Source organism: Amblyomma maculatum, chromosome 4, assembly GCF_055883805.1.
Source record: "Amblyomma maculatum isolate TAMU_Amacu chromosome 4, ASM5588380v1, whole genome shotgun sequence".
NCBI classification, from domain to species: domain Eukaryota; kingdom Metazoa; phylum Arthropoda; class Arachnida; order Ixodida; family Ixodidae; genus Amblyomma; species Amblyomma maculatum.
Genome location: NC_139347.1, coordinates 156,882,146 through 156,893,718, shown reverse-complemented (window position 1 = coordinate 156,893,718; position 11,573 = coordinate 156,882,146). Strand labels below are relative to the sequence as shown.

Sequence of the window (11,573 nt, the reverse complement as noted above, 5' to 3'; positions counted from 1 at the left end):
TTTTGCCCTACGTTTTGGAGTTTGCCCGTTTTCGTAGAACATTCCGGCTCTTTAATCGTTATGAATACATTTAGGCGTGTCAACCTGTGGACCTTTAAACTGGAAAACACTTAAGCTATGTTACAATATCTTGTACCCGTCCTGTTAATGCGGTTGAATTTCGCTATCTTGACCACTGCGTCCTTTTCGGTGGAGAATTGCTCATCTGGCGCTTGTCGCACCAATAAACTGCGATATCAGAGTGCATGCCAGTCGTTTATCAGAGGAGACGCTTCCTTTCTCCTGCTAGCCGCACTAAGACCTAATACATTTCATTTGATATGCACTATTTCTTCAAATAGTACTGCTAGCATTGTCTGACTAGATAACAACCTATCTTTAAAACTTCTGGCGGTTAATGTCCAGTAGCGACTGTTGAGAATGAGAGATTCCCGTGCTCTCCGCTCTGTCAGTGCACTCTCCGCAGTGGCTGTAAATATAACGACAGACCGATTGGTGTATGCACGTATGAGGCAGTGTCGAAGCATTGAACCTGGGTGGCTGAATACTGTTTAGGTGGAGGGTGCATAACCATCTATGGTTGTTCGGATCAGGAAGCATCCTAAGCTAGCTTATTCATTTCATTGGGACACTTATTTACTTTTATCTGTCGGACATTAACATCGCATCAGATTTCGAACCGTGGTCCTCTACCATGGTAACGGAGCAGGTTTAAATAGATGAGAAATGTTTCCACGGAGAAGTAGGTGATTTTACGGTAAGTAGACAGTATGAATCAGGCGCGGACATCGTGACGCAGCTGAGCAGGACAAGAAAATGTGGAATCAATTCGATGAACCTGTTTTCCGCAATGAACGTAACCACGTCTGAATATAGTTGTCCTGAGTGCGCAGTTCCCCGATGATTGCCATTGAAATCACCAGTACGGAGTTCATAAGTAGCAGAACCTCGGAGGTTTAAGCCCAGAAGGACGCCCGAGAGCCATACTAAAATCTTTCACCCTAGCCACCATTACAGCATACTAGAAAGCGCTGATAGCCTGCTAGATATCACAGATATTGCAGCGCGATAGCATTAAAGGCGCCACACTGCAAGGAATCTAACTTTGTCGACGTGAAAGCCCGTTAATAAAAAAAAAAACAAAAAAAAAACGTAGTGTCATCTTGTGAACATTTCCACCTGCCTCCTTCCACGCGTCTTCGCAAGGCGCTCGACCTTCTCATAGGGCCATGCATCTACATTGATTTCTTAAAACCCATCACATGTTTTGGCGCATTTTTTTCTTGGTTGTTCGACTGCGGCTTCCCATCTTGTGGTGGCAAATAGGGCTTACAGCGCACACCACGATCGTGTTTCGCTGCGTTCCGCGCCCCTTTAATGCTGTTTCTAGCATAGCGCTTCGTTTGCGGTGCCGTACTGCTGCACCTTCGAGTGCAACAGAGTTTTTTGCTTTTGTATTTGTTTCCAGGCTCTGCCAGACATCAAATACATTGGAGAAAAGAAATAAAAGCCTCCACCTCTTAGCTAAAAGTCTTTAAGCGCAACCTTGGTAACCAGTCCGGGGAACGCGTTTGAGATTTCGATACCTCAGTCAACTTGTGAATACTTTCAAGAAAGTGCATACGTGCAGGCCGCGCACCCATATCACAATGATACCCGGCCGTTGGAGAGTGCCATATGCAAAGGGGGCCCCCGAACATAACTAAATCAAAAGGACAACCATCTTCATTACCTGTAGGCAAACATCTACTTCTATACAAAGTGCAAGTGCAGCACACGTGAAAGTGACGGCAAGTGGCCACTCATGATACCGTTCGCGAATCGAGATGCCCCATGATTGACTGTTTTGCTGCATAAAATAGGTCGGGATTATTTGAATGCAGCACACAAATTGCGACTCAGGTAGGCGAGCGATTTTATTCTCATCAGAAATCTTCTATGTCCTGCTACTCACTATGTGCGGATCAATTAGTTTTTCGCATTGTTAAGAGTCCATCTTCGTGTTACGTTTACAACGTCTAAGCTGTATTAATATTAATAAAAAAGTCAGTGCATTTTATGACTCGGTAATGCTTTTCGCCGCACGTTGTGTTTCGCCTGGGTTTAGGCTCGCGGCGTGTTTTGAACGTTTGGACGCCTCTAACGACGCCGTGCCTGTAAATAGGCAATCAAAAGGGTGATTACTTGCGAAATGGTGACAATAATTTGGCGACTTCATACCTTAGAAAAAAAAAAAAAACTTGATGGTTAGCGAAGTTCACCGTCCCGACCACAGTCGGCGAAGGTTAAAGTAGCATTGGTGAACTATGTCGAAAGTGGTAGAATGTGCCCTTGTGGTAATTCCTCAGAGAATTCTAATCGCCTAATAATAATAATAAAAAAAATGCCTCGTGCCCGCGGCAAAAGGACCAAACAAAAACAGTTATGCAAGGTTTCGCGGGGATATTAACTTGAGCAAATGACCAAAATCACCTTCAGATAAGCTTTATGCCGTGTGGAGCACGGATTTACTGCTCTATTTTTTCCTATTCGTTTATGAACATGATTATTACTCGCGTTACAAGTGTGAACCAATGACTCCTCAAAGTTGCGGCACGTAAAAATTCAAACTCGATGCTGTTTCTGCGGTCTCCGCTCATCGGAAGCGGGTGAAGTCGAGGAAGCCTTCCTCCAAGCGTAAAAATGGAGCGCCTTGTGTTTCGCGTCCATTTAAACGCGGCCGCTGCGGCTGAGATCGAACCCGCGTCACTCGATCAAGTAATCGACCACCCTAACCGCTGTGTCAAAGCTGGCAAAGCGGAAGGTAATGTGACGGCTTAGCTCCCATCATTAAAAATGCGAATGGGCGAAATGAAGTTTTTTTGATGAATTTCTCCAGTTAATAAGCATTCTAAACAAGAATTATTAGTTTAACCATTCAATTACCGATATCATCATTGCAAGGTTCTGGAAATAGGGTTAAGTAATGACTGAGTGACTATGTCAGTGGTCGGGATAGAGTCGAAAGTTGACTGATCGTTTCTGCTCGGCCTTATAAGGGTAAAAAATACTAAGTTTGCTGTTCTGACTTCGGCGTGCATCACATGCAAGCGCTGTTAATGTCTGCACAAGACAGCTTGTACACAACTACTGCTGTCGACTTTGTAAAGGTCACAAAAAATGTCTGGCATTGCATAAGGTGCTCTGAAATGCGGCACATGATGGAGTGGAGCCTGCATAAATAAACACTTCACTGTGCCGATCTAGACAGCGCTTCCGCCGCTTTAACGGTCGCTCACTATTCAGTGACAGCTGTATAATAAGCACTTACACAGCGCTGGTGGTCGATGCGCTTTCGCAGACTAGTAAAAGGGTTCAAGGACTTTCGCGCAAAGCGGCAGGCGACCGAGGAGCCTGTGATGCACTGAGGCAGAGGTTGTCAATGAACTCATGCTGACATCGATATTTCATTTTAATACTACTGCAGCTAGTAACACTATAACGCGTATAATTGCGACATCAATATGCGCTGAAAAGCTCGAGGAAAGCCTATCGCCTGCGCTTACTCCGGAGTGTGTCTGCTAGCTCAGCCCATCTTAGAGGAAGCCACGGAAGGGTCGCATGTGCTGTCAATGCTACTACCTCTTTAAGCGCTTTGTATTCATTCAGCCTGGCTATCTAACGTAGTTAGGGTAGGTATGGTTCATGCATGAGGGCATCTATGACAAACCTGAATTTCATCATGACGGCGATGCTCAAAGGAGCTGGAGGGCCAATGTCTCAAGCTATTATTATTGGTGTGCCCAGTGTATGCGGACAAAATAAGTGTTCTAGCCGCTTCCTTGAAGCGTTTGGACAAGAGGCCTTTGTCGGAGGAACTGCTACTGGGCGCTTGGCAGGACTAGAGGAAGGCTGTCCAGGCAGTGCGTGCTCTTTGCCGTTTTTTGTGCGCCAGCGGGCTTGATTCGCGGCAAGCTACTGTGCCTGAATATATATATATATATATATATATATATATATATATATATATATATATATATATATATATATATATATATATATATATATATATATATATATATATATATATATATATATATATATATATATAATATGCCTTCTCCCACATTGTCACCCATAATTATCCAGTGCAGAGTAGCAGAGCAGGTTTGAATTATTCTGGCCAACATCTCTGCTTTTCCTTTCAATAAATCCATCTATCTATCTCAAGCTAGCTGCCTAACCACAAGGAAATCCGTTGTCTTGTCTGCAGCTACCAATGCTACGTGCGCACTCTGTTTTGAAATAAACGTTCGCGTTTGCCGTTAGTCGGACTACTCCAGCAGGCTGGACACTCTCTTGTCCGTTTTCTGGCGAGCACACTTTTGTCCATCGCCTTCATGAAGGACGCAGAGCCACCTGAACGAACAAGAAGTAGCCGAGAGTTAAAGGGCTATATATGCCTGTCTTAGTTCCAAACTGCCTGCTGTCCCCTCTGCGTAAAGGTCGACGCGCATGCAGGCTTGCGGGTTTGGGTAAAGGGTCCTGGCGTTCCATGCCAGCTGCCGCTTTTGTATGTTATGTTTGAAATTGCTGCTCTTCTCTGCATGACAGCTGACACATTTTGACTTTTATCCTTAGCAGAATGCACTTAACGTTTCCACGTGCGCTGTGACACTCTTTGTTTGCCGTTGATAGGCAGGTACGGCTTAAACGAAGCCAAGCTGGCCGGTTTCAATGCTATATACGCGCCGTCGCCACGGGAGGGGGGGGGGGGGGGGTTAGAAAGCAGCAGCTGTAGGGAGTGAATTCTGACCTAGATTTTTGTTGTTGTTGTTATGACAATTGCTAGTGCTAATGTTTGAGATTTCAGCTTAAAAAACAGCATCTGATGTTCTTTCCTATTAATATGATATGTTATTTGCAATGATTATATTTTTGAGAAACTTTTAGGCTGCACGAGAGCTAGCTTTAACGATTATAGTCTTTAACCCTCATGGACAGATTCTCAAGAACCATGAAGGTATTTCTTTCAAGTCATCGCAGAAATTGTGTTTTTAAAGCCTCGCAGTATATTGCAGGGTTAAACTTTGTCAAGGCACTTTATTGGGTTCTCATAGTGTGTCCGGAGAAATCGGAAAATTATCGAGCCGTGCCGCCTAATGCTCCCCTCTCCTTTATAATTTAACGATTAACATTTCATTTTACTCTGCAATTATTTGAACCAACATTGTAATACAGCGGCAGAATGTTGCTGACATGTTTATGCTCACCTTTGCTGCTGACAATGCGGTAAGCAGACAATGATTTCACTAATGTTTGAGTAGTAATGCAAATGATGGAGCCAACAAGGTGCAAAAGTGCGCTAATTGTTGTTTATATACTTTAGAATTTTTGCAGCCGGGAGTTGACGCCATATATATATTCGCCTTTTCATATATCTGTAATGCGGCCACACCATTTTGAAGCAATTCCTATATACGTTGCAAGCGAAAGCACCATTTGAATAATATTCGATACATATTCTCAAGTAAAATCCTGCGCGTAACCGTAGCTTTGACTGATTTTCACTATGATGCCACATTCGTGCTTTCCTAAGCGATCGCGAGTGAAGCCACTGGAAGTTGGAAGACCCGTCCCGGAAGTTGAAAGTTGGTGTGGCTTAATTGACGTGAAAATATATTTTTCGCGTGAAAAAGAAAACGTTAGCGATGGTGGAAATCCGGACACCTGTCCTTCGAAAGGCCGCACCTGTGCCACTAACAGGCAGCCGATGTCTCTTCACTGGCGGGGAACGATGCTTATTGCTTTGGGACATCATTTATCTGCCATACGTGGGATTTCAACAGCTTCGATGCGCAGAGTAACGTTTGCACAACTGCACACGCAGAGTCAAGCTAAACAATTTATTTGATTAGCATGAGCATATAACAGGTGAGAAATGACCGATGAAAGAATTACGAGGGACATTAGCGACTAAAGTAGTGAAAGGCGAAAGCCTGAGTGCCGCATTCTGCTACGCAACGGGCACTATTTAGCAATAAATAAATTAATTATTCAGCCGATTAGGAATTAAGCAGGTGATTATTTACTCATGAGACAAATTATTCATTAATAGTTAATAACGAATTACGTAATTAGTAATTAAGTGGCAATGTAATAATATTTCATATTTAGCAATTTAATGATTATATTATTAATTACTAACTGGTCATTGATTGACATATGGCCATATAAGGCACACATTCGCTCATACTGTGGTGGTGCTCTGTGATTGGTCGAAAACTCTATGACATTATCCCGCCTCGGACAATCAGAACGCCGCGAAAGCGGGACTGGTAGGTCACTGCCGCTTGTGGCGGGGACTGGCCTGGCACCGAATTTTTATCTGTTGTAGGCCGTTATTGCACCTGCTACTGTCGCTGCATCTGACGCCGGGACATTAGGCATTGTCGTCAAAAAAGACAAGAACGTCGTTAAGAACAAACGAAGTTAAAAACAGTAAGTAGAACAAAAAAAAAGACACTGCTGATGCCCATTTCTTGCATCACGAGACTGATTACCATGCGAAGCCTGATACATTTGGTGGCTGCACTGCTGCATGCATGATGCCCCATCGAGCCGTCTGTAGTCGAGATCAGTGGAAATTTCAGAAAAGACATAATTGACTGTGGTTTAGCGCTTTAGTGCTGCAGCACTACTATCCACAAAAGTAGCGAAAGGCGAACGTCTGAATACCGCATTCTGCTACGCAACTACCACTAATTAGTAATTAATTGTTAAATTAATTAGTCAATTACTGATTATTCACGAAGAAGGGATTTAATTTAGCCCGTGCGCAATTACTTATTTAGGCTATAATTTGGTCATTTACGAAATACATCATTAGTCAGTAATTACCAATTACTTAGTCAATAATTACGTAAACGAATCACCTAAGCACTCAATATTGGTATGTACTTAATTAGTATATATGATAATCATGCAGTCAATCATCTATTTCGTAATTGATCGTGGGTTGGCATATGGCCATATAAGGCACATATACGCCTTATATGTGCCGCCGACGCTATAAAGCGCAGGCGCTGAGATCAGCGTTACCAGCCCGTGTTAGATGAAAATAAAGATGTACAGCGCATGCTCAGAGCGCAAGCACGGCACAGGCTGTTCAGAATGAGAAGCCTGCCACTCTGGTTATCTTGCTCTGGTGCTCCGCTGCGACCCTGCAAATTCGCAACAGTGGTGACTCCGGCCTAAGAAATGACAGACCCCAGCAACTTACTGCCCTCAGGCGACCTTCCGCCTGATGCTACCTTGCGCCAACGGGACGTCGCAGCTCTCCAGCTCCGCCTACCAACATTCTGGCCCAAGTGTCCGCAGATCTGGTTCGCCCAAATGGAAGCCATCTTCCATCTGCACCACATTACCTCGGAGGTATCTCGGTTTCGTCATTTACTTTCCAACCTGTCTCCTGAAGTGGCTCAAGAGGTGACGGACATTATCGCTGGACCCTTGGGCGATGTCCCGTACCAGCGACTGAAGCAGGGCCTCTGGACCGCACCACGGCGTCCGAGAGTGCGCGCCTCCAGCAGCTGCTCACCTATGAAGAGCTTGGAGACCGCCGCCCCTCCCAGCTACTCACTAGCATGCGGCAGCTCCTGGGCGAAAGCAACGCCGATTCGAATGGCGCACTGTTGAGGCAGCTCTTCCTTCAACGCTTGCCGCAGTCCACTTGCCTCATCGTGGCTGCTGCGGGGGACTTGACCCTTGACCGCCTCGCCTAGGTCGCTGATCGAGTCCACGACGCGACTTCTCCTTCCGTCGCTGCCCTCTCTTCTCCACCGAAGACCTCCGTCATCTCACGGTTAGAGGCCGGGATCGATCAGCTGGATGCTTCTATCGATGCCCTTCGGACGTATTGTCATGCCCAGCACGGTTTCTCCTCAACACCTCGCCGCCGTTCGTCTTCGCCGAGCGGTCCGCACTCGTCCAGTCCTCGCAGTCTGCGTTTCTGCTGGTATCACCGAACTTTCCAGTACCGCTCCCGTCAGTGCACTCCATCATGCAACTGGTTGGGAAAAGCGGAGGAGACTACTGACGGCGACGTGTGACCTCGCTCTTCAACTTGGCCGCCTTTTCATCGTCATGGACCGCATTTCTGGCCTGCGCTTCCTCGTCGACACTGGTACCGAAGTCAGCGTGCTGCCATCCTCCAAGGCCGACCATGCTTCCAAGTCACATGAACCTATTCTCCGTGCGGCCAGGTCAACCTCCATCGCAACGTATGGTCTCCGATCCCTCACTCGGGACATTGGCCTGCGGCGCAGATTTCGATGGGTCTTCATCGTCGCTGATGTACATCAATACATCCTCGGATCCGACTTCCTGACGCATTTTGATCTGGATGTCAGCATGCGTCGCCATCGTCTCATCGACATCAAGACGCGCCTTTCCATCACTGGCGTTATATCGGCTGTTGCTTCCACTGGTATCCGAACTCTGATTCCACCATGCCCGTACGCCCAAGTCCTCGCAGACTTTCCCGTGGTCACGAGGCCTCGTAATCTCTATTAGCCACCCAAGCACGGTATAACCCACCACATTGTCACGCGTGGTCCACCTGTCGCAGCTCGTCCGCGCGACCTCTTCGGTGAGCGTCTGGCTATTGCAAAACGAGAATTCGACCACATGCTCCAGCTGAGTACTATTCGCCCTTCGTCCAGCGCTTGGGCCTCACCACTCCATCTGGTGCCCAAGAAAGAACCGGGTGACTGGCGTCCGTGCGGCAACTACCTGGCTCTCAACGCTCACACGGTCCACGACAGCTATCCCCTTCCACACATCTAAGACTTCACTGGACATCTGGAAAGGAGAAAAATCTTTAGTAAAGTGGACCTTGTCAAGGCGTACCACCAAATCCCTGTTTAGCCGGCCAATATTCCGAATACGACCATCACTACACCCTTTGGACTGTTTGAGTACGTGCGGATACCATTTGGGCTACGCAACGCAGCTCAAACTTTCCAAAGATTCATTGCTGAAGTGACGCGTGGATTCTCGGCGGTATTTGCCTACATCGACGACATCCTCGCCGCGAGTCGTTCTCCGCAGGATCACGATCGTCGCCTCTGGGAACGTTTTCAACGCCCCCGAGTGTTTGGCTTGGTTGTCAATGCACAGAAATGTGTTTTCGACTCTTCTGAGCTGGAGTTCCTGGGCCACCACATCTCGGCGCTGGGAATTCGCCCATTTCCGGCCGAATGCTCACGGCCGAGCGTATTCGGCCGTGAGCTGCTTGCCATCTACTGCACCATCCAGCACTATCGCCACTTCTTGGAGGGCCAGCCATTTTACGTTGTCACGGACCATAGGCTTCTGGTGCATGTGTTCCGTACGAACTCTTCGAAGTACGTCGCCCGTGAACTTCGTCAGTTGGCCTACATATCGGAGTTCACAACCGATATTCGACCTATCAAAGGCACCTACAACGAGGCAGCTGACGCACTTTCACGCATTACCACCATCGGCGTGTCTTCACCTGCTGTGGACTGGCAATCTCCGGCCCGGGCGCAGCTTGAAGACCCTGAGCTGCAAGCCCTGCGTGCCCACTCCCGAGCCCTCCGTCTGCAGCTCGTGCCTCATCCGTTTGTATCCGGATCGCTCTGGTGCGACTTATCATCGGCTCTACCGCGACCGTTCATCCCAGAGGCCTTTCGTCGTGCCATTTTCCATTCCCTCCACGACATCTGCCATCCTAGCATCCGAGCCACGCAGCCGCTACGTCTGGCCGAGCATTAACACCGACGCTCGCCACTGGGCCCTCTCGTGCCTTGCTTTCCAGTCCGCCAAAGTGACACGCCATACCAAGACTCCCCCTGAGTCTTTCCTGCCGCCTGGATCGCGCTTTGACCATATTCATCATGACCTGGTTGGACCGCTTCCCCCCTCTCAGGGCTACAAGTACATTCTGACGATGGTTGATCGCTTCACTCGTTGACCCGAAGGCGTGCCAATTCCGGACATTACTGTGCAAACAGTTGCCAAAGCTTTCGTTTCAGCGTGGGTTTCCCGCTTCGGCTGCCCCGGCATTGTTACCACGGATCGCCGCCGCCAGTTCGAATGTGCCCTCTTCATTTCGCTCACATGGCCACTCGGCACTGAACACTGCCGCACAACATCATACCATCCCTATGCCAACGGCATGGTAGAGCGGCTCAATCGCCAGCTCAAGGCTACCCTCACTGCGCGCCTGGATCGCGAGCACTGGGTCGACCACCTCCATACGGTGCTCCTAGGCCTACGTGCTATCCTGCGTCGTGACCTTGGCTGTTCGGCGGCCGAACTCGTCTTCGGTACATCCCCGCGGCTTCCCGGAGACTTGTTCGTACCTTCGGCTCCCTGGTCCCAGCCCCTACAATACCTTCATCGCCTACAAGACTGTCTTCAGCATCTGCGCCCAGTGCCGCCTCGCTCATCTGCCCATCAAGTCTTTGTGCACCCAGACCTTGCTTCCTCGACGCATGTGTTTTTCAGGCGAGACGCTGTAAAAGCGACTCTTACCCCCTCATACGGCGGCCCGTGCCGCGACCTCAGCAGGACGACAAAGTCAGCGACAATCCTGCTGGATAGTCGTGAAGAGGCCGTCTCTCTAGATCGCCAAAATACCCGCGTACCTCGAGACACTTCCCCAGTAGCTCCCCTCAGATGATCCCTGCTTATCTGCAGACCTGCTTGCCGCCGTGGCACCCCCATATCTGCCCCGTCGGTGCGTACATTTCGCTGTTCCGTCTAGGCGGGGGGCCCTATAGCGCCCGCCGACGCTATAAAGCGGAGGCGCTGAGATCAGCGTTACCAGCCTGTGTTAGAGGAAAATAAAGATCTACAGCGCATGCTCGGAGCGCAAGCACGGCACGGGCTGTTCAGAATGAGAGCCTGCCACGCTGGTCATCTTGCTCTAGTGCTCCGCTGCGACCATGCAAATTCGCAACACACACATTCGCGCATACTTTGATGGTGCTCTGGTCGAGACCTCTATGACGTCATCGCGCCTCGGCCAATCATCTGCCTCAAAAGCGGGACACATTTTGTCCACTACACCATGAGCCATTAAGGCTTGCGCCTTAAACCAGTCTGAAGCCGATTTTACCTTTGATCTTTCCGAGGGACTTCAGGTGCCCACAGAAACAAGTGTGACAGATACTGCGCCTTTACTTCCCTGTAAACCAATTCCTGTAAACTCGGATGCTGCTGTTGGTTGCTTCTGGTTACTTCTAGTTGCTTAATGCACATCTTGTTTGCGCATTTTTGTATTTGATACTTTCAAATTGCGCGTCAATCCTTTCATATGCCCTTCTTCGGCTCTTCTTCTGGTTGCGTGACGTCACAACATTGACATCACTTTAATTCACTTCTTGTTTACCCATTTTTTGACCCGACCACCGTGAACCAGACCGTGGCGGCTGCGTTTCGATGGAGGTGAAACGAAGAGGCGTCCGTGTGCTGTGCGATACCAGTGCACGTTAAAGATCCCCAGGTGGCCGAAATTACTCCACAGCCCTCCACTACGACTCCTCCTTTTCTCTTTCCACTTTAAT

General features: G+C 48.3%; 1 protein-coding gene across 1 annotated transcript in view; it reads left to right on the top strand.

The window, feature by feature from the left end:
- The first annotated feature begins 8,124 nt into the window (after window positions 1-8,124).
- The window catches only part of LOC146193342 (uncharacterized), a 64,075-nt gene continuing 60,626 nt past the window's right edge, over window positions 8,125-11,573 (top strand). The window contains exons 1-3 of the mRNA XM_084600523.1: window positions 8,125-8,233; window positions 8,993-9,265; window positions 10,705-10,744. Of these exons, the coding sequence (XP_084456649.1) occupies window positions 8,125-8,233; window positions 8,993-9,265; window positions 10,705-10,744 (422 nt within the window). The remainder of the gene's footprint in view (window positions 8,234-8,992; window positions 9,266-10,704; window positions 10,745-11,573) is intronic.